This window comes from Setaria viridis, chromosome 3 (assembly GCF_005286985.2).
Source record: "Setaria viridis chromosome 3, Setaria_viridis_v4.0, whole genome shotgun sequence".
NCBI classification, from domain to species: Eukaryota; Viridiplantae; Streptophyta; class Magnoliopsida; order Poales; family Poaceae; genus Setaria; species Setaria viridis.
The window spans coordinates 14,097,300-14,116,891 of record NC_048265.2 but is presented as its reverse complement, the minus strand read 5'-3'; the positions used below and the strand labels follow the sequence as shown (position 1 = coordinate 14,116,891).

Here is a 19,592-nt window from a genome sequence, read left to right as displayed (position 1 = left end):
TACCCGGGGGTAAAAAGTTGGGGAGCGCAATGATGCGGATTATTTTTTGTGATCCTGCTGTGGATTGTGGAGGGGGTTCCGTGCTCGTTGTTCTGAAATGGACACGTACGTGCGACCTAGTCCGGATGGTGAGCGTCTACGCTGCCGCTGGGTGAGACGACTCCGCAGCTCGCCGCTTGGATAATCTGTAACCGGCCAATAAAGGAGACGTTGCATGGATCGCAAGCAAGCGCCTAGGCGAGGCCAGGAGGATGCTTGTAACCCGTACATAAATGAGAATGCCTCGTTGATGCTTGGCAGTTCGTAGTAGATCTCACTTCAGTTTCTGATAGAACAGAGAAATAAATGGTTCGAATTTTTTGGGATTTTCCGAGCCGTTTCTCATGACTATCAAAATACATAATATAATCCGGTCCATGACAACGCCGGCAGGACCTGTCTTGGGTGACAATACAAGCTTTTATCATCAGCTAAAGCTAGGTCCCCGGCGAAAAAAACTATTTACAAAAATGTCCTCGCAAGAGGGCCTAAGCGTAAACATACAGCGAATTTTTCTTCTACGGGGGAAAAAGGCGAAGAAAGAAAAGAGAAGAAACTACTGCCAGTCATCAGCTAAACTCCGGCGACTAGGCCTCCGCCTCGGCCGGCGGCGGGCAGTTCAGGTCGAGATCGAACGCGGAGGCCTTCTTCGCCGCCACGGCGGCGGGCGGCGACGGCGACAGATCCACGACCGACGAGGAGTCGGAGGAGTCGCTCGGCGCCACGGCCGCCACGGTCACAGTCGGCGCCAGCTTGAGCTGCATGTGGCAACCCGCGGCCGCGGCCGCCGCGGCCTGGCCGAAGAAATAGTAGTGGTGCGTCACGGGGTAGCTGTTGAACGGGAAGCGCACGCTGGCGCCGGCGTGCGTGCCCGCGGCCGCGGCGCGGTGGAACAGGTCCAGCTCGAGCGACGGCGGGAGCGGCATGGCCTGCATGGGCGCCTGCACGTCGCCGCCGAAGGACTCGACGGTGCTGCTGTCGCCGCTCCGGCTGCCGCCGGTGGCGGCCGCCGCCACGGTGGCGACCGGGGGCATGGACGACGACGACGGGAAGGGGAAGTTGGTCTTCGCCTTGGCGCCGCGGTACTCGCGCGCGGCGGCGTCGTAGGCCCGCGCGGCCTCCTCGGCCGTGTCGAACGTGCCGAGCCACACGCGGCTCTTCTTTGCCGGGTCGCGGATCTCCGCCGCGTACCGGCCCCACGGGCGCTTCCTGACGCCCCTGTAGTGCGGGCCGCCGGCTCCGCCGCCGCCGCCGAGCGCGAGACCCGTGGCCGCCGCCGCCGGTGTCATCGTTTTCTCCGACGTCCTCGGCGCCATGGCTTCTTCGTTCTTTCCTTGTGCGGGAGGCGCGTGCGGCGTGTGTGTAGGGATGGGTGGCGTCTAGGATTGAAGTGGGAGAGAATGGGAGGGACTTATAGCTGGGTGGGAGGAGGGGGTTAAAAAGGGAGGCGATGGCGAGAGCCGAGAGCGGGTGGTGGAGCGGCAACAAGGAATGCGCAGTCAGGGAGCGGTTTGACTGTCCGCGCCGCCGCCCCTCGTCTTTAGCGTGGCGGCATTACAATTCGGCAGGGCGCCTTTTACCCTCCACACCCCTGGAGGATAGCAAATTGCGCAGCATGACTGCTTGAGGAGCGGCCTCGTTTGAAAATGAAATGCTTCACGGCCATGGCGCGTGTGGCTCGTTCCGTCCTGCGCGGAAGAACCTTGTCTCATAAAGCCTGCTTGCCAACGGTGATGATTCAAAATCTAACAAATTTTTGTTCAGTTTCACTAATCAAATAATTGGATGGTACAAAGTAATTCCCTCTTCCAAGCATGCATATTGCAATTTTTGCGCTGGAGGTCATTGTGTGAGTTTTGTTTGTTCAAAGTATGCATGAAGGCTATCAAGAGTCCTTATAAAAGAAAATTGCCGTTTTGACCATTTCAATGGTAAAGAATCATGGTAAATTATCCCGCAGAAGTTCTGTTTTAGAAATGAGTCAAACGATTTGCTTGTCTTTTCATGGACGTTGTTATTTCCATTTCTATCGTGTGACAAGTCTACAACAATCAACTCAATTATACAAATCTAGAAAGAGATTCTACTTAGCTAAAGAAAAGTATTTGTCTTCATTCCTTCAGCACACTATTATGTGATTGCTCTTAACAACGATATTGTCAACCCAAGCATAACAACACAGGATTTTCGCATTAGAACATTGAAGTTAGTTTACATGTTTTTGTCAAGTGTGTGATCACTTACGAACATGAACTCATTGGATGCGCAGAGTAAATCCAAATATGTGCCCCTGGAAGGTTATCTGGTGTTGCTCCAAAACAACTCACAATGTCCTCATAGCCCCATGTAATTAGTACCTCCAATTGTGGAGTTACTAGTCCATCGGATTTGGCTACATAGAAGGTGGGTACTTCGTTCGGGCGATTGACCTACATTCAATCCTTCGCTTGTGTTTCATTGTCGTTCATGGAGCTTGGATTAGAGTGCAGGGGGTCCCTGAGTCCATGGATATTGAACATGTATGCACTTCAGTGGAGTCTCCGCAAGCTTTTCACTAGCAGGCGATCACATTTTTTATGAGAATTCTCGGTACTCAGATCATCAATCTCACTATGATATTTCTGTGAGAATCACTCCAGCCTTGATATATTTTTGGTGCCTTTCCAAGCCCATCTTTTAGATTGGGTAGCTCAAGCTAGTGTTACGTGCCCTACACATGTCACAATACAACGTATGCCTAGCTAGTCGAGTAATTTCATGTACTCTTATTCTATTACTATTATACTCTATTTTGATCATACTAGCACCTTATAGTTGTGTAAAAAGCATAGTGGATGGCAAAAATATTGGTTCTACATGATATTTTTTACAACGATCTCTATATACTACATAGGTCTATATTAGATGTACATGTGACCTCCTTTTCATAATCATGTAACTCAGCTGTGTCTTGAACCTTAAATGATTTTTAAAAAAATACTTCAACTCTATGTTAAACAACTGCTCATGAAATTCAAAGCGCCTTGGAGTGAGTTTCAGACTGTTTATCTGTTTCGAATTCGAGGGACTCGACAAAATAGAGTCTGGTGCTTGTAGTACAATAAACGCCGGACCGAGGTACCGGGTTGCAAAAGGCGCATGATCCCATCCCATAAACAAAAGGCATCAAAGCCGCCGCTCGCTGGCCCACCGCGGGTGCGTAGGGCGGCACGTTGTGGGAGCACGTCACGGGCGGCGTGGGCCCCCGCGCAAGGACGCATCACGATCCGTGCGTCCCGAGCCGCGGTCTGCGCGGCACTCGCTCGCAGCCGTGGGGGCAACAAACCCAACCAACCAACCTCTCGCCCTCGCCGCCCGCGTGCGCGCACAGGCACGTGGACCCGCCCGCCCGCCGCGGGAGGGGAGCGCGCGCTGGCTGGGAGTGACTGACTGGACGCCACCTCCCTTTCCGCTGGGCGCGGCACGGCACCTCCTGTCCCCCGCGGCCGCCCCTCGCGTCGCGTCGTCGTCACCCCGGATCGTATCCCCCCAACCGCATCGTCGGCGCGGCGCGGGCAGGGCCAGGGGGTCCGCGCGCGTGACGTCCAATGGCTGGGCACAGCTGCGCAAGCCGATAAAGCCGCCCGCCCGCCGCTTAGCCCGTAGTCACCACGTAAAGTGGCTGGGCGATAAAGTAAAACGACGAGTGGGACAGGAGGTGACGACGGCACGGCACGTTAGGCGGCAGCGGCCGGGCCGTCCGAGGCGCGTTCCGGGGGGTGGTGGGCCCCGCCCGGCCAAGTGTCGGCATCGGCCGGCTCGGCTCCGCGCTCGCCGTGCCCGGATCGCGTTCGCGTCGCGTCGCCACCACCGCCAACCGTTTCCTCCGCCCGCGCCCTCGCATTGAAAGCGGTGGAGGCGCGCTCTCTCGCGGACCGACAGCCTCGCGCACCGCCACGCGCCGGTCGCGACGTGCGCCCCGTGGGCGTGGCGCGGGCCGCCGCTGGGCCAGCGCGCGTGACGACGCCGACGCCCGCTCGCCCCCGCACCGCGCCACCGCACGCTCGCGACGCGATGCTGCTGCCGCTCTTCCGCGCCCGAGGACGAGGACCATTTCCCGTCCCGATCCCGCCCGCCCGCGCGGGGCCGGGGACCGGGACGGCGCGCGCGCGGACGCCGAATCCCGTACCACCAGGGCACGGGCGCCGCACCGCGCACCCTTGTCCGTTTGCGAGGTGGGAGCGGCGCGCGTCGATCTGGACCTCGGGCGGGGGAGTAGAGCTCGTGCTTTCAGACGGGGGAGTAGAAATCGGACGGGGGTTTGCGCGCAGAGCACACGCTGTCGGTGATGGAGCTACTGAGCGAGTAGAATTGTGTCATTGTGTGGTCTCCTGGGACAGAAGAATTGGTGCAGACGTAGTTGCTCCTGTAGGCTGTAGCTGCATAGAACGCGATCTGACTGATCCAATCGTTGAACTCAGTTGGCGGCGGGGCGCTTCAGTGGCATGGCACAGTGGTGCATGAACCAAAACCTGAGACTCGCAACCATACAGTGCGAGTTGCATAGGAATGGTGGTCCAGCGAATTTAGCCTGGATCGAATCTACGGAAGACTTTTACATGGAGCATTTCGAAGCAAAGACACGATACCCTAAAATTTACTTTAGAGGGGACGTTTTCTTTCACGTATGTTCCACTCTTGCACGAGATCGAGCCTCGTGCAGAGTTTCTCCATCTTTCTTGAAAACATTCTTTCCCCATGCGTTCCTCTAATTCTCGCTCCATTCATGCTAAATATCTCCTTCATTTGCATACTCCTCCGTGCTCTTTTACCCATTATTTAACTGGAGTAGACTGCAGACATACATTCAAAATGGACTAGTACTTGTATTATATTAGTGCTTATTTACCGTAGAGCCGTTCCAAGACACAGCGTTTATTCAGTACGAGTGCTGTGCTTTTACATGCAATGATTGTTCCTCCTGACAGTCTCCGTACGTAATTTAGTACTGCCATGAGAGACTGCACAAAAGCCGGCACCCGCTGGCAGCTGCCGCAGCGTGGAACTTTCGTGAGGAGGCGGGCGGGTGTGTTTGGTAATCAATCCCCCGGCCGACACACTTGCGCCTAAAGAAATCACGACGCCTCCGCCAGGTGACACCAACCGGCGGGAGGACCGAGCGCCGTGCGGGCACGGAAGGACGCGGGCCTCCCGGCGGCGCATGGTTGGCGGATCACGCAACGGATCCGGTCGCGGGAATGATTCGTGCGCTGCCGCCTGCCCGCTGCCCGCTGCGCGCGCCGTGGAGAAAAAGGAGGAGGGGAAAGCGGTGGGGACCCTGGACCTGGACCCTGGAGCGAGGGTAAGGGGGAGACAGCGACGGCCCGCGTCTGCCGCCTGCGGCGTACGTGCCTGCGTGCCGCCCCGCCCCCATCGAAACCAAACCCCGTCAAAATCTCGCGTCGGGCCGACGGGGACGGGGCGTCAGGCGGCCGCACCCCGCACCGAACGTGAGTGCCGGCGCGGCGCCCGCCTTCCGCTGGTGATGGGTACAGGTGGTGAGGTCTACGCGAGCGGTGCCGATTCAGTGGGCGTCCGGGCGAGGGGGGTGGAGAGGTGAGTGGGTCGTCGCTGCCGTGTCTGGCACCAGGTCGCCGCCGGGTCGCTAGCAACTGCCCGTCCTCTCGACGCGTACGACGCGGGGTCGTCGCGCGCCGGCCGGCCGGCGTTTTCTGCTTGGCGGGCGGGCCACGTCTGAATTCCGGACGCCGCAGCTGCGGACTCGGTCGCGAGTCCGCCCGTGGCACCCAGAATTCAGACCTCCGGGTTCCGCGGATAATCCGTGGGAAAAAATCGTGGCACAGGTCATGTTTGAGGTCCGTAGCATCCATCCCCATCCCCAACTGTTCTTTTTTTTTCCCCCGGTTTGTGTACTGTAGACTGTTTTCAACTGGACCTGACCTTTTGAACCATGGATGCGCCCGTACGTGTCGGCCCGGGGCACCGTACCGTGTCGCCGGGAACGTTCGTTCCTGGCTGCGATCACCGACCGGGGAAGCAGTAGTTTACTGTGTGGAGTGTTGACTAGTGGCCATGAGCCCATGACGCTAATACGCGTAGTAGTTGCGATCGTGTGAACCCGGCGAGTCCAGCGCGCGGGGGCGCGGCCGAGCCGATGCGCCTGTTAACTGGAGGCCGCCGTGACGACGGCGGGGTGGGGGTGTGGGGACGCACGATCGCAGCGGGAGGCAGCGAAGGATCGTGATGGGCCCGGCGGGGTACGCGGGTGGCCAGCGGCTGCTGCTTCCACGACGTGGTGTGCGTGTTGTGTTGGCTAGCGCGCTGGGTTGCATCTGATCCGAGGCACGTTGGAGAAAGATTCGGCTTGTATCAGAACACGGCCCACCCTCAACGGCCATGGTTCGGAAGGCGCCATGTGGTCGCTTCCCGTCCCGTCTCGAGAAATCGGATTTCCCGATCGCCCATGGCTTCCCGTCGTTCGAACCTTTTGCCTGAAAACATGTGACCCTTCTTCGTTTCGTCCGGCGTCCGCGCAGGAAGAATGCTGGGCTCTCAAATGGTCCATGAACCCTGATGCCGTGCCACGAGCACTTCGCGAACGGGCTGTGCTTGTTTGCGCGAGACCGATCCCTGACGGATGCAGGACTACCACCACTGTACAAAAGTCGCGATGAAGCAACAACACCCGCGCGGCTGGAAGCTGGATGACGAGTGACCTACGTTGGCGAAAGGCGGGCCGCCTGCTTGTGCTTGGGCTCTAGCAAGCCAAGGTCAGCTTGCTCGCACTGACCCGACAAGAGATAACAGGCCGGCCATAGCGACAGGTTCCATGACCCGGAGGATGTAAAAGCGTCATATATGCTACATCAATAAAAAGACCACCTGGTGCCACAACAGAACCCAGCACGCACTGATCTGTGCCATGTCCAGATACAAAATAAAAATCATTAGAACGCATTATACCATTTGATCTGATGTGCCTATGGCAATGTGACGGACCACAAGCATCGGGCGCCAGGTCCACATTAGATAGTAGTTTCCACTTTATAAATCCATGAAATGGTACCAGGTTCATAAATTCCTTCTTTATGCAGATGGGTGACTATATTCTCGTCCATATGAATTGTGCACAGATTAGCCCCATCTTAAAGTTCACATCTTCAAACTAGCACTGTAACATGGAGATCCTCACTCTGTCAATGGACACAATCTTGACTTTGGCCAAAAGAATAGTAATCAGCTAGCTGTCATGGGAAGCATGACCATTCAGGAACTAGTTTCAAACAACACAGGAGAGCTGCACATATTCATATTAAAAAAAGGTCCAAGTACAAACACACAAAGTGCTTGAGGCACTGGGGTTAACAATGCCCCGTTGGGCAAAACAAACCTAACAAACTCAAAACAGTAAAGAAAATGACCGAAAGAGAGGGCAGCGCCAAATCTTCCAGAGACTACCCAATTCTTTAGTGCCTGCTCCAATCCGTAGTTAGCTAGTTACGCCTCAGTTTCAATCTCTTGGAGCATCACCCTTGGTGAGGCGCCCTCAAGACAGTCGTTATGGTAATACGGTGCTTCCACAGTTAGCTCCAGTAAACTAAAATGTAGAAGATAGGCTAAGCAGAACACAGTAATAATCATATAAAGAAAGAATAAAATAACACATGAAATAAGATAACGCCTAGATGGTTTCATAAATTCTTACTACAAAAGGTTGCAAAATCACATACATGGTTCAAAGTTACACAGGAAAAAGGGGGGGAAGATACAGCTAGAGTAACATAAGTATTTTCACGTATAGTAACTAAACCTGACCTTCCATCAGGCCACCGGCTAATTAAATTACTAAATGAAGTCATTGATTGAAAAGGAATTGAAACGATAGTAGAATTCCGAGCTTTTTGATTCAGCAAGCAACAAATGCTGCCAAGGCGTTTACCAGAATCAGCACCCCATCAGTGTAGCTCTATCACAACAACAATTACATCCTGGAGCACTAATAGAAGTATCCAGTAAAAAGACAGTAAATCTGCCAAATCAACGTCTTAAAGAGCCTTTAGAGAACTATAAGTCAAAAAGTTGATATTTGAAGCAAATTTACATGTAAAAGATAAGGCTATGAGGCAGGGAAGAAAGGAATATAAATCAGAAAGTTGATATTTGAAGCAAATTTTCAAGCAAAGCAAGGAAGAAGAGATGCTCTACCCGTAAATAAAGTCAAGAATAGAAAAGAATTAATTGATACACCATACAAAGTACATCAGCTACTCAAAGAAAAACCGCCAATGTAATCCAGGCAGCATTCCTGGAGGAAGTTGTAACATGAGGAATGAATTGTCTTGACCTGTGTGACAAAGAACAATATTCTTAATGGCTAGGCCTAAACAGAATGGTTCACAAAGCAAGAACAATATTCTTAATGTATTAAACAGAATGGTTCACAAAGAACAATATTCTTCATGGCTAGTCTGAACAGGTTCACATACACAACAGAATCTGATTACTCCTGAACCGTTCTTCCTCTTGTGGAAATAACAAGGCAAAGTACATTCGGTACTAAATGCTAGCGATCTACATTTGCTATAAGTTCATGCATCCCGCTAATAAGTAAATTCTGTACCTAATGCATTTTATAAGAATGCGCATTCAATTATCTAAATTCTAACAATTCACTCAACCCCGTCACTGCAGGAGAATGGACCGTCACTGCAGGAGAGAGTGTGGACAAAGTTTACTTCAGTTGAGCATCCTGGGAGCAAAAGTTTATATGCAAATATCCATCTGAACCACAGGATTCTGAAGTTTCCATCAATTGCCACATTGAAATCTTTGGGAAGCACAGTGTGCCTGTACATACCATCCAGATCAAAGAGCACGATTAAATGGGTACAATTCACTCAACCTCGTCACTGCAAGAGAATGGAGCACATGAGAGTGTGGACAAAGTTTAATTTAGTTGAGCATCCTGGGAGCAACCAGTTTATATGCAAATATCCATCTGAACCGCAGGATTCTGAAGTTTCCATCCATCGCCACATTGAAATCTTTGGCAAGCATCGTGTGCCTGTACATACCATCCAGATCAATGAGCACCATTAAATGGGTACGTTGTAGTTGGAAACAGTTACTAGCCAAATTTATTCAATACTCCATCTATCCATCTTTGTAAGGTGTATTTCATTTCGTTAGGACAAGGCTTTGACCGACAGTTACTCCATTAGAAAGTCATTTATGTGATACGAATTTAATAACATCAAGTTTGTGTCACAGAAATAATTATGTACAATAGAGAAATTGACGGTAAAAGGCTTGTCCTAACAAAAGGAAATACGCCATGAGAAATGAACGGAAGGATACCATTACTGAAGGGGGTAGAGAAGCAATCAATCACTACTTACACCAAGTATCAATTGCTCTTTCCTATGGTAGCTCCCCTGAGACTTTTTGGGCTTTTGCATCTGTTGTCAATTAAGAATGCTCAATCTTTTTCCTGTGAGGAAATAAACGCATTAGAGCACAATATCTTTTTTTTTCTATATGAATTAACAACACTAGTACATGATGTAGATGATAAACTGTGATAGAATGAGATTGTAAAATTATTAAGTAGAATACAAATGATATGATGGGTCCCAGAGTAAACAAATCAATGGAGGTTGGTAGGGAAACTATCAAATGTGTTGCAAATAGAAATGGAAGGTTCAAGGTTCCACTAAACTTGCTAACATTACATTTGTTTTTGGTAGATAAAACGCATAGTAAATGGCACCTAGAACAATTCACCAGAGGCTGCATAGTGGAATTCTTCAATAGAACGTGAAGCTATATTAACATGAAATGTTCATAATTGGTTACAGTTGTAAGGTAATCTGGAAATGAGCTCCATGCAATAACAACCACCAAGCCTTTCAGTCCCATGCAAGTTGGGGCAGTGTATAGTTGGGATTTCACAGTGGAATTTCAGTGTCAGAATCTTTTGCAATAATTATTGCCTAAGGCTCACCAACTGTATGACGACAACAAACTCATGCCTATAATGCCCTGCTTATGATCTTATTCTCCCATCAATAATCGCAATTATGATAGCTGACTCATAAATTTATGGCACAGTTGGTCTAGATAAGGAAGTAACTGAAATGTGAAAAGACAGGTTCAAAATGCTGTCCTCTAAAATTACTGGCATTATTTCCTTTTTTGGAGTCCAAAATAAAGTACATTAAATGCTGTATAGGAAATAATTAGGCAAAATTAAAGGTATAGGGGACCCACAGGACACATGCATAATTTAGTCTGAAAACGAAGAGGCAGGACTTAAAAGGGTAAAATCAATATGTATACTCTTTCTTGTTCATGGGCTCATAGCACAATCTCTACTTTATATGCTTCCCGGTTATCGCTAATACTCCATCTAAAATGCAGGTCTTTTTTCTTGGGTAAAGCCATTTTCCAACATACATACCCATGGACAAAATAGCGAATTTTATTAGTTTATATGTTTTCCATATGATATCAAAGGAGTATACATTTGGGTGGCTGATTTTTATGAGGTAAGAATCACAAATAACCAGAGTCCATGACTTGAATTGGAAATCGTCACCAAAAAATTGGCTAACCACCATGAGGGTAAAACTTGTCAACGAGAAAGAACAAATCATGAGGACTGTATATGCTCCAATACAATCTCATGATTCAGATGAACAAGAAACAACAATATGCTCCAAACCAGCACTTTCTTAGCAATGAAAACTCCAGATAATTACTATATTGACATTGGAAAGTCCAAAATTGAACCTGAATTATTAAAATTCAATTGACGATCACCTAGCCAATTCATCGCAATGATTTTATAGTGAGCAGGGAACTCGACATGGTATTTTAAGAAGCTATAGTAGAATGATATATCCTTATATTTTTTTTTATCTTTAACATGTTACGTAAGAGCATGTAACTATTTATTGCCATACCACCAAGGAGCGTGTAAGCAAGACCAAGAGACATTTACTCACTAAATATTCTTAAATTTAATTTTCAATCCTTATCCATTGAAGATAGATTCATGCAAGTAACCTTTTCAAGCAAAAGCATTCAACATATAAAAAATAGCTCGTGTTAGGATAGCAACAAATAACCCATATGATGAGAAATAGGATGAATTACTTGATGACAAACAAAACCAATCAAAATTCCTTGGCCATGGATAACTTATTAGATGTCTAATGGTAAGGTTTTGTGATATTACCAAGGAAATTATTTTTAATTGGGAATAATTTGTATATGTTGAATCTTGGTGCCCTTTAAATCCTAACTCCCTCATACACATGTACAAAGTTTTAAGTGGAAATTTGGATGTAGTTGCTTGGGCACTAACTAGTTGACTAGGCGTGATGAGTATAGAGCTAGTCGATCAAGTAGATCGGTTGACTCAGGGCGAGCTATGGCCTTAGGTAGTTAGCTATTCAGAGCATTAACATCTTGCAAAGCATGGAATAGAGAATAGAAAGAGTAGAACACAATATATTGGTTTTGGTTTGAGCCCAGCATGTTGTTGTTCTATGTGAGTTTCTTTGCTTAAAAAAACCAAGCTATTGTGTGACATCCTTGCCCAATTTGAATTAGGATCATGGTGGCCCATATGCATTTACATGTGAGGTTGTGGTTCAACCTTGCTAGTTAAGGCCAAGTTACACCAACATATAAGGTTCCTAGAGTTAATGTCGATTAGGAGGTAAAACCTTTTACACAAGGAAAGGACGAAAGCATAAGCAGGATGGTGAGAGTGTGTTCACTCAGCGTGCGAGTTGATTGGAACCGTATGGACTCCGATATAATGGTATCAGAGCCGACCCTCCAGGTCACACAGGTGCTTGTGAGCCCATGGTTGAGACATGTTGCACATGTCGCTTGTAGGCCATGCATGGCACGTGTACCAGGAGTGGATGCATGAACGTGCCCCAAGAAGTAATGTTCCTAGTGATTTGGTCGGTTATGAGCGTGTCGGGCCAACGAAGATGTCATGCACTTCAGGGGAGGGGAGAATCTTGGCACATTTCGATTTAGGCCCTCCCCCGACTAGACTTGTCCTACTCATGACTAGTCAATGATAAATTGAATGATCGGCCGACTCGAATCGATCCGCCTAATTGGTGTGAGGAATCGATTTCTCGATTAAACAAACAACTCAAAAACATTGCACATGTCATCTATCTCATCTCATGTCAAACCTAATGAAATCTCAAAATCCTCTGGGGAATAAAACACACCAACAATGCCAAAGATTCCTTGATTATAGCATCCGCTCAAGTACAATAAACACGCATAGCAACAATAACGCACAAGATTATTGAGATGCATCACAAGACGATCATTCGACACATCATAGAATATGTGATTGTAATATCAATAACGCACAAGATTATTGAGATGCATCACAAGATGATCATTCGATACATCATAGAATATGTGATTGTAATATCAAATTGGCAATGAAGAGCTTTATACATGCCACCAAAGAGGAATGGTTAGACCATAGAGTGAAGATAGGTTTGTATATAATCACTTTTGCATGATTATTTTTGCAACAAACCTCTAAAAGTTTTTATGTGAGATATAAGAATGATGTTATATACAATGGTAGAAGCAGTCGCATGACAAGGATTGGAATGAAGCACGCCACAAAGTCGGACAGAGCAAGGAAGTTTGGCCGATTTATGAGCCTAGCATCCAAGATTTATGAGGCGTAGCATTTATATTGGTTATGGCTATGACTATGAGACACAACATGACCTTATACAAATGACGGTTTTGCCCTTCAAGGTGATCAAGAAGTTGACCAACGATAAAACGGTCAACAAATGCGACGTCATGACTCATGATCATCTTGCCTCAACTTGCCAAGTTCTAGCCCATGACAAACACACTTTCCTTTCTTTAGAGTCCTTCGGGACCATCAAGGGTTGTGTCTTCGTGATAATACATCGCCAAACGGGCCACCCGACACGGAACACAACGGCCCACTTGGCACGGAACAGAAAGTGCCCGTGATGGCACGACTATGATATCGGTCCGTGCCGCCTCATTGGCCTAGGCTTGGCTAATGGAGACCTTAAACGTGTCGGGCTGGCTCGTGAGCCCAACGAGCCTGATAGGTCGTGCCGCCCATCAACGCACCAATCACATTCACATGCATCACAAATTCATCTCACATTTTACAAGTTCATCTCACAAATTACACATCACACATCACACATCACAAGTTCATGCATATCTCATTTCTCAAAGCAGTCATAGAAATCAGAGCACATCAGACATTCAGATCACACCGTTCGTCGTTACTTACCTCGCATATCCAAGACATCAACTTCGTTAGTGATGCGGGACTCATGGGGTTAGCCACCATGGTGCCACGCACTAGTTGCTTCACTTCAACCTTCGGCTACTCATCCTAGGGGGGGCACGCACAAGAGCGGCGACGAACGATGCAGCGAGAAGAACAGTGAAAGCTTGTGGGGGATGCTTCTAGGGAGCAGGGAGTAGCGGGAAGCTGTTGCCAGGAAGGGGGAAATTGATGGGCTAGGATTTGGGGAGCCGGTGGGATGGGAGCAGGTCGTTGGTGGGCTGCCGGTTAAACGGGCCGTGCTTGGGCCGACATGTTGTGCTAGACTTGCCGCCAACAAGCACGACAAACCATACAGGCCGTGCCGACCTGGACCGGTCCGTGCCAAAATGGGTTGTGCACCGTGCCGAGAGCCCTCTTGATCATCGAGTCCTTAGAGCCCGACTTGGGTCTACATAGCCTGGAGAAATATCTCTTGCACAAGAATATTGCATTTTGGTTATGCTTATTGATTAAGGCAAGGAAGGTAGGGGAATGCAATCATGCAACTTACTAGCTCAAACCATTCAAAAGCTTTGATAATAGGGTCAAAGGGTAAGTGATATTGGAGAAAGTAGATTATGTGGCAGCATGCCAATTTGATGAATTTCGAAGTGGTGATCACAAGTTTAGGAAGCTAGATAGAAGGATGCAGCTACAGAACAAGGATGGGAACACGGAGAACTGCACCGAAGCAAAAGCGCCAGGCCGCCAACAACACCATGATGCCAACAAAAGAAGGGTAGCCGAAGAACATGACAATGTGGGTGGGAAAGGAAGCGATATTCACTCAACACAGACTTGAACTATGATAAGACTCATTGCCTCATTGGAGTTAAGGCAATGAAGTGGTTACAACGCTCTAATGAGGACTTACTGAAAGAGATCTCTATCATTTTGCTATTCGTATTGCTAAAATCGACACGACAAAAATTGATCATAAACAATTAGGTCTTGATCTGATGTCGAGTTGGGTTCAAAATGAGGCTAGATATGCATTAACAATGTATAAGCTAGGTTATCACATGGATAGGTCATATCCTCTTATTTTTACATCCTGATTTGCACTAGTGCTCCATGTCAAAGTTTGATGCTCCCCAACCTGTTTACTTATGATATTGAGAACTATGAAAAGGTTGCAAATAAGCTCCTGCTATCGCCCTCTTCCTGTATTATGTTCTATAATTGTGCACGTGTACTAAGAAAATGAAAAATATGGCCTAATATATCACTAATAATGTTGTTTCTTTACACCATATTAAACTATTTTATGCTTAGTAAATCTAACAGACAAACAATCATGTAAGAGCACTTGAAGAACATGTCTTCTTTTCAAATCCTACAGCACCAAATACGAAAGAACAATTGACCAAACAAAAAAATGGAGATGGTACACCAGGCAAGGGGGAGAAGAGTAAGCACCATCCATATTCCACAGATTATCCAGACATGCAAAAAGGCTTGTCCTTAGCTGCATTAGATGCTAACATGCAAACATAAACTAAATGTCTACCATGTCCAGTTACTATTTGGGAGTTCAGACTGAAGTCTACAAAACCAACCAGGTTCAAGCAACAAAATATCTTATTCAGAAACAACTACCATACCAATAAAAACTTCTTGCACCTACAAACGTAGGTCAACCAGATTGGCGGGACATGAGGCTCAAGCTCCCATCGACATCAAGTCCAAGCTCCAATCTTGGTCGAGCAGTAATTCAACATTTAGAAGCTTGGATCTCATGCTGTACGATGCCTATCAACATATGCCTGTGATGAAATCGACGGAAGTAAATAATGCGAGGCTAATGGATAGATTTGCCATTGAACTGGAAGTTCAAGATATTTACCTTCACAAGTTTTTCTATCTTTGATCCATTGGTGGTAATATATTTGGCAATCATCTCTTTAGTAGTTGGTACTTGATTTGGCTCAATTGAATCAACAACTTTTTCAACACTTTTTTTCACTACCTGTTTATGAGCATCTTTACTCAGATTACCTTCCTTCCATATTGGTTTGATCAAGTCCTTTATATGTTCTGCCAAATGAAAACGAAAGTCTCTTGCTTTCTCATCGCTACTACCTACATTATTTTTTCTGTCACAAGCTTTCACCCTGTTATTAACGTCCAGGCTAGAGCTGCGTCCTCTATCAGATGCAATCAAGCATGCAGGTCCATTTGCTCCTATGGCAGACATATTCCTGGTTAACTTGTCATCGCGATTCAGTGATTTATCAGTGATGACATCCGGATTTGTATGCTGACTTGAAATACTGAAGGATATATTGGACGACTTCAGATTATCTGTATTCCCAACTTTAGGAGGTTCAATACAGTCAACGAATGGGTCATATGGACTTCCTGGAGGTGTTGGAAAACTAAAAGAAGGTACAAAAGGCACTGATGTTTCCCAGACCTCATCCTTGATTGGAGAAAGTGGCCCAGCTGATATGATAGAAGGGTCAAGTGAACTGCTTGAAAGTAGTGCAGGTCTAGAAGTACCACAGCCCTTGTCAACGTCAATATGTCTATGGAGATTAACCTTCTCAATACCAGTTCTGAACAGATGATGGGACTGTATTCCCAGCTGAGAAGTTGCTCGGAGACTTGGGCTTCCTAAGGAAATTTCAGAGGTAGCATAGCCTAGATTTCTGAATCCTGTTAAGTTACATGAACTATATGAGGCATGGCTTGAACGATGTTCTTTCTGATGTGTGTTGGGAAGATTATCTGTTGTTCCACCATAAGCTGACAGCTTCTCACGGAATTGGAGAGTATCGGACGAAATAGACATGCCAGATGATTGAAACTGGTGGTCTGAATTTAAGGTGTTCACGTCAAGGTATCTTCTTGTTTCAGCAGCCAAACCAATAGGGTGTCCCATGAAAGGTTTGTGGTTCTTCTCATGAACTACTAGACTCCGCACCAGCTCATTTATAGGAGCAGTCGGCCTTTTAGTAAATGAATCATCAATACTGCCAGGGAGCCCTTGTGAAACCCCTGGAGTGGTAAGGTTTTGTTTATCAGCAAGATGTGCCAACCTCTCATTATCTTCACCATACACATGAACAAGGCTCCGATATAGCTCATATTTCGATGAACCCTCTGCATACTTGAACTGAGGCACTTTCAAGTTGGATTGATGTTGTACTTGGGATCCTTCTTCAGAACCTAAGCACAACAGGGAGCAATAAGAAGTTGGGAGGGAAGTTTGTGCTAGCACGTTGCTGCCCACAGATTTTCCTAGTTAGGAAGCTCATACCTCGATGATTCCCAGAACCAGCTGGTGCAAGCAGACCAGCCTTTGCAGAACCAAAACCCTCTCTGTCATGAAGAAAAGTGCAATTCTTTCCATTCTGGCACCAACCTTGAGCGTAAAAGGTACATATTTTGGTGACCCTTTTTGTTTTATTCTCCGGATATTCACCAAGAGAAGGGCTACTCAATCTATGTTATGAAATGAATAAAGCGAGTTAGATACAAATTTGGTTGTTTTAAGTATGTAACAGATAAAAACAATATGTTGTTCATCAAACAATACAATCACCAAAGTTCTGTTCAATGGTTGAGACTCCGACTAATTACAGTAGAAGCGGCTATAAATAAGATACCTCAGAGCATTAACATGAGGCTGCAACATTGGTTTCTTCTCGGCAGTAGTCACTCCATAAAAACCTAGACGATGTATGGTAAGAAGTCAGAACAAAGATCCAAAATTTCAATACTTGAAAACATTACATCTGAGAATTCTTTGGTGAAGATTTGCACCTAAAGTCCCCTTAGTCCCACAATGTTATATTCTATCAACCTGTCAAACCACTCCAAGTATTATATGTGCCAACACATATACCACGCAGCTGGCATCTCGGCTAAAGAATTTTTTTTCATAAGATTGCAATTAGAGTATCTGTATCATCCATGAAATCACTTAACGGAGATTTCATGTAAGATCTCCCAGGCACGCTTAGATTTGAACTTGGTGGTTTCACTATTTATTTCGAATTTTTCTGGGTGTTAAACCTTCCCCAGCACATCACATCCAACAACACACAGAAAAGGGAATGGAATATGCCTTGAGTAAGCAAAGAAGGATTATGGATATAACGGCCAAGATAAAAAAAAGCAATGTGGATCATTCATTCAGTCTGATACCAATGATCCAGAAAAAGGATTAAAGCTAAAGGATGGATAATAGTAAAGGCTTTAGTAATTACAATAACATGCCAAATTTGATCTGGCATAATAGTGCTTGTCATAATACTCTGTTCTTAAATACATGACATTTAGGCATCTTATCCTAAACGCCATATATTTAAGAACGGAAGCAGCACAAATTATGCATTTCAAACTTAAAATTCCCACAAGGCAGGCAACTTTTCTTTCTTGCTGTAGTGCAAGAGAGGTTATCAAATTTGTCCATTTCATCAAAGTATTTGTGAACTACAATGGGTCAATGGAGTGAACTAAATCAAACATAACCAAATAAACTTCTGATGAAGGAACAGTGACTCAGGATTCAGGAACTTAACATGCTAATCTACTGAACCTCTGTAACCAAGCCAGGGGACATGCCCATTTTCCTGTCAAGTACCTAAGATGTAAGGAGCACAAGTAACACTTTCCCCTCACACCAGCATATCAGGATCATTTGATTAACAGGTGAACAAAAGATGGCACTTCTGACCTATCAGATCAGTTGGTCAACTGGTTAGTCAAAAAAAGATGATGCTCCTTGAAAGAAAAACAACAGGAGGGTTTTCCTACACCTTTTTCATGCAAAACGGTTGGTTGATTTAATCAAGAAAAGCTGGTTCATTATTGAGAAAACTAAAATAACAAAGGTAAACAGTTTATATTCAATAATCATTAAGACCCTCGAGGAAAGGTATGGTTTTAAAAACAAAGTGCATGTCTCACGTACGTCATCACTTAGACCAACTAACGAAAACTAACGTGATGGCAAAACTGGCATAATCCGGATAATAATGGGAAACCGACAACTACATGCATCAAACATGCCACGTTGCTTCATGCACACATGGCTCACAGACTACTATCAAGCCCACTCTCCAAGTTACCAGAACAGCTTCCAGCTCCTCTACCATTATGGAACTAGCAATACCGACAGCATCACCGGTAAACAGTCGTTCAATAAATCTAGTTATTACTGCTCAGCTGCAAGGATTTATCCAGATCCACCTATCAAGACAGTATAGCACGCAATAAATGGATCGGCTACGCAACTCAGGTCAGCATGCTGGGCAAACCCTAGACAGCTGCATACCGGAACTTTAGCCGCTACCCCTAGGTATACTCCACAGCTTCAAACCCACATTGCAAATCCCCAAATCACCCACGATCACTCCTACACACAACCAAGACAGGCCCAAAACCGAATCGACGCCAACAGCCATAAAGGAAAACAAAAAAAGCAAATTTCTTACATTCGCACATCCCATCCGCATCGTGCTCGCGCGAGCCTACCGCAACCAAGCCACAAGCAATCCACACCATGCTCGCACAAAGCCACCGCAATCACCACAGGCAACAGATGAGCAAGTACAGCATGCATGCAAAAGCGGAGCACGGAGCCATACCGTAGGAACCCAGGGCGCTATGCGGATCCCTAACCCTCTTCAGGCCGACCCGCCCCGGCTCCTCCGGCGGCCTCTCCACGACCTCCATATCAACCTCCGGGATCTCGCCCGTCGCCCCACCCCCACCGCCGGCGCTGGCCATCCGGGCGGATGCAACGCCGCTGCGGCGGCGGCGTTGCCGGATGGGAGAAGGGTTTGGGCGGAGGGGGAGGATGCGGCGGCGGAGTCCAGGCGAGAGGGGGGGATTGGGGAGCAAAAACCTCACCGGTCGCTTCGGTTTCTCTTCTCTTTCCACGCTCTTTTCCCCCTGCCTGGCCTTTGCCACGCCGGCGATGTCGCCCCCTCTCGCCTAGTTATAACGAGGTGGGGCCCCACAGACGCCCCGGCCCACCTGCGCTGCGCGTGTCCGCACCGGAGCGTGCGTATCGGCGCTATATTTTTACCACCAAGCCTGGTCTAATAGCGCATTAGTGTGCGTAATGACCCTGTAAATATATTGTTAGGAGAGATCATTAAAACACCGGGTAACAAGGGCCAGTTTGGTGGAGGTCCTCCGGCTCCGGCTCCAGCTAACATGATAC

The 19,592-nt window shown here is 47.2% G+C and overlaps 2 protein-coding genes across 7 annotated transcripts; both read right to left on the bottom strand.

Annotated features, from left to right (window-relative positions):
• Window positions 1–342: 342 nt before the first annotated feature.
• On the bottom strand, window positions 343–1,559 carry LOC117847202 (uncharacterized). Its single transcript, XM_034728364.2, has one exon. The coding sequence runs from the start codon at window positions 1,353–1,355 to the stop codon at window positions 627–629; it is 729 nt and encodes a 242-aa protein (XP_034584255.1). The 5' UTR covers window positions 1,356–1,559; the 3' UTR covers window positions 343–626.
• Window positions 1,560–8,432: 6,873 nt separating this feature from the next.
• Window positions 8,433–19,341, bottom strand: LOC117848557 (zinc finger CCCH domain-containing protein 36). 6 transcript variants are annotated; one of them, XR_011897756.1, is made up of 7 exons: window positions 19,012–19,341; window positions 17,026–17,089; window positions 16,677–16,861; window positions 15,261–16,585; window positions 15,019–15,166; window positions 9,397–9,529; window positions 8,433–9,103 (listed from the first exon to the last, which is right to left on the bottom strand). XR_011897756.1 is itself a non-coding variant. In XM_034730006.2 (5 exons), the coding sequence occupies exons 1-5, from the start codon at window positions 19,151–19,153 to the stop codon at window positions 15,077–15,079; spliced, it is 1,806 nt and encodes a 601-aa protein (XP_034585897.1). In that variant the 5' UTR covers window positions 19,154–19,341; the 3' UTR covers window positions 15,018–15,076. The 6 variants fall into 6 exon arrangements, 2 of the variants coding, with proteins under 2 accessions (XP_034585897.1, XP_072148817.1); XR_011897755.1 differs by having other exon boundaries at window positions 9,438–9,529; XR_011897757.1 differs by having other exon boundaries at window positions 9,438–9,529; window positions 15,019–15,180; window positions 19,012–19,340.
• Window positions 19,342–19,592: the final 251 nt, after the last annotated feature.

Coding starts and splice junctions, on each gene's coding strand:
- LOC117848557 (XM_034730006.2), bottom strand. CDS start 19,153: ATGGCCAGCGCCGGCGGTGGGGGTGGGGCGACGGGCGAGATCCCGGAG. Junction 16,862..17,025: donor CCTCATGTTAATGCTCTGAG/GTATCTTATTTA, acceptor TTCATAACATAG/ATTGAGTAGCCCTTCTCTTG. Junction 16,586..16,676: donor TGGTTCTGGGAATCATCGAG/GTATGAGCTTCC, acceptor TGTTGTGCTTAG/GTTCTGAAGAAGGATCCCAA.
- LOC117847202 (XM_034728364.2), bottom strand. CDS start 1,355: ATGGCGCCGAGGACGTCGGAGAAAACGATGACACCGGCGGCGGCGGCC.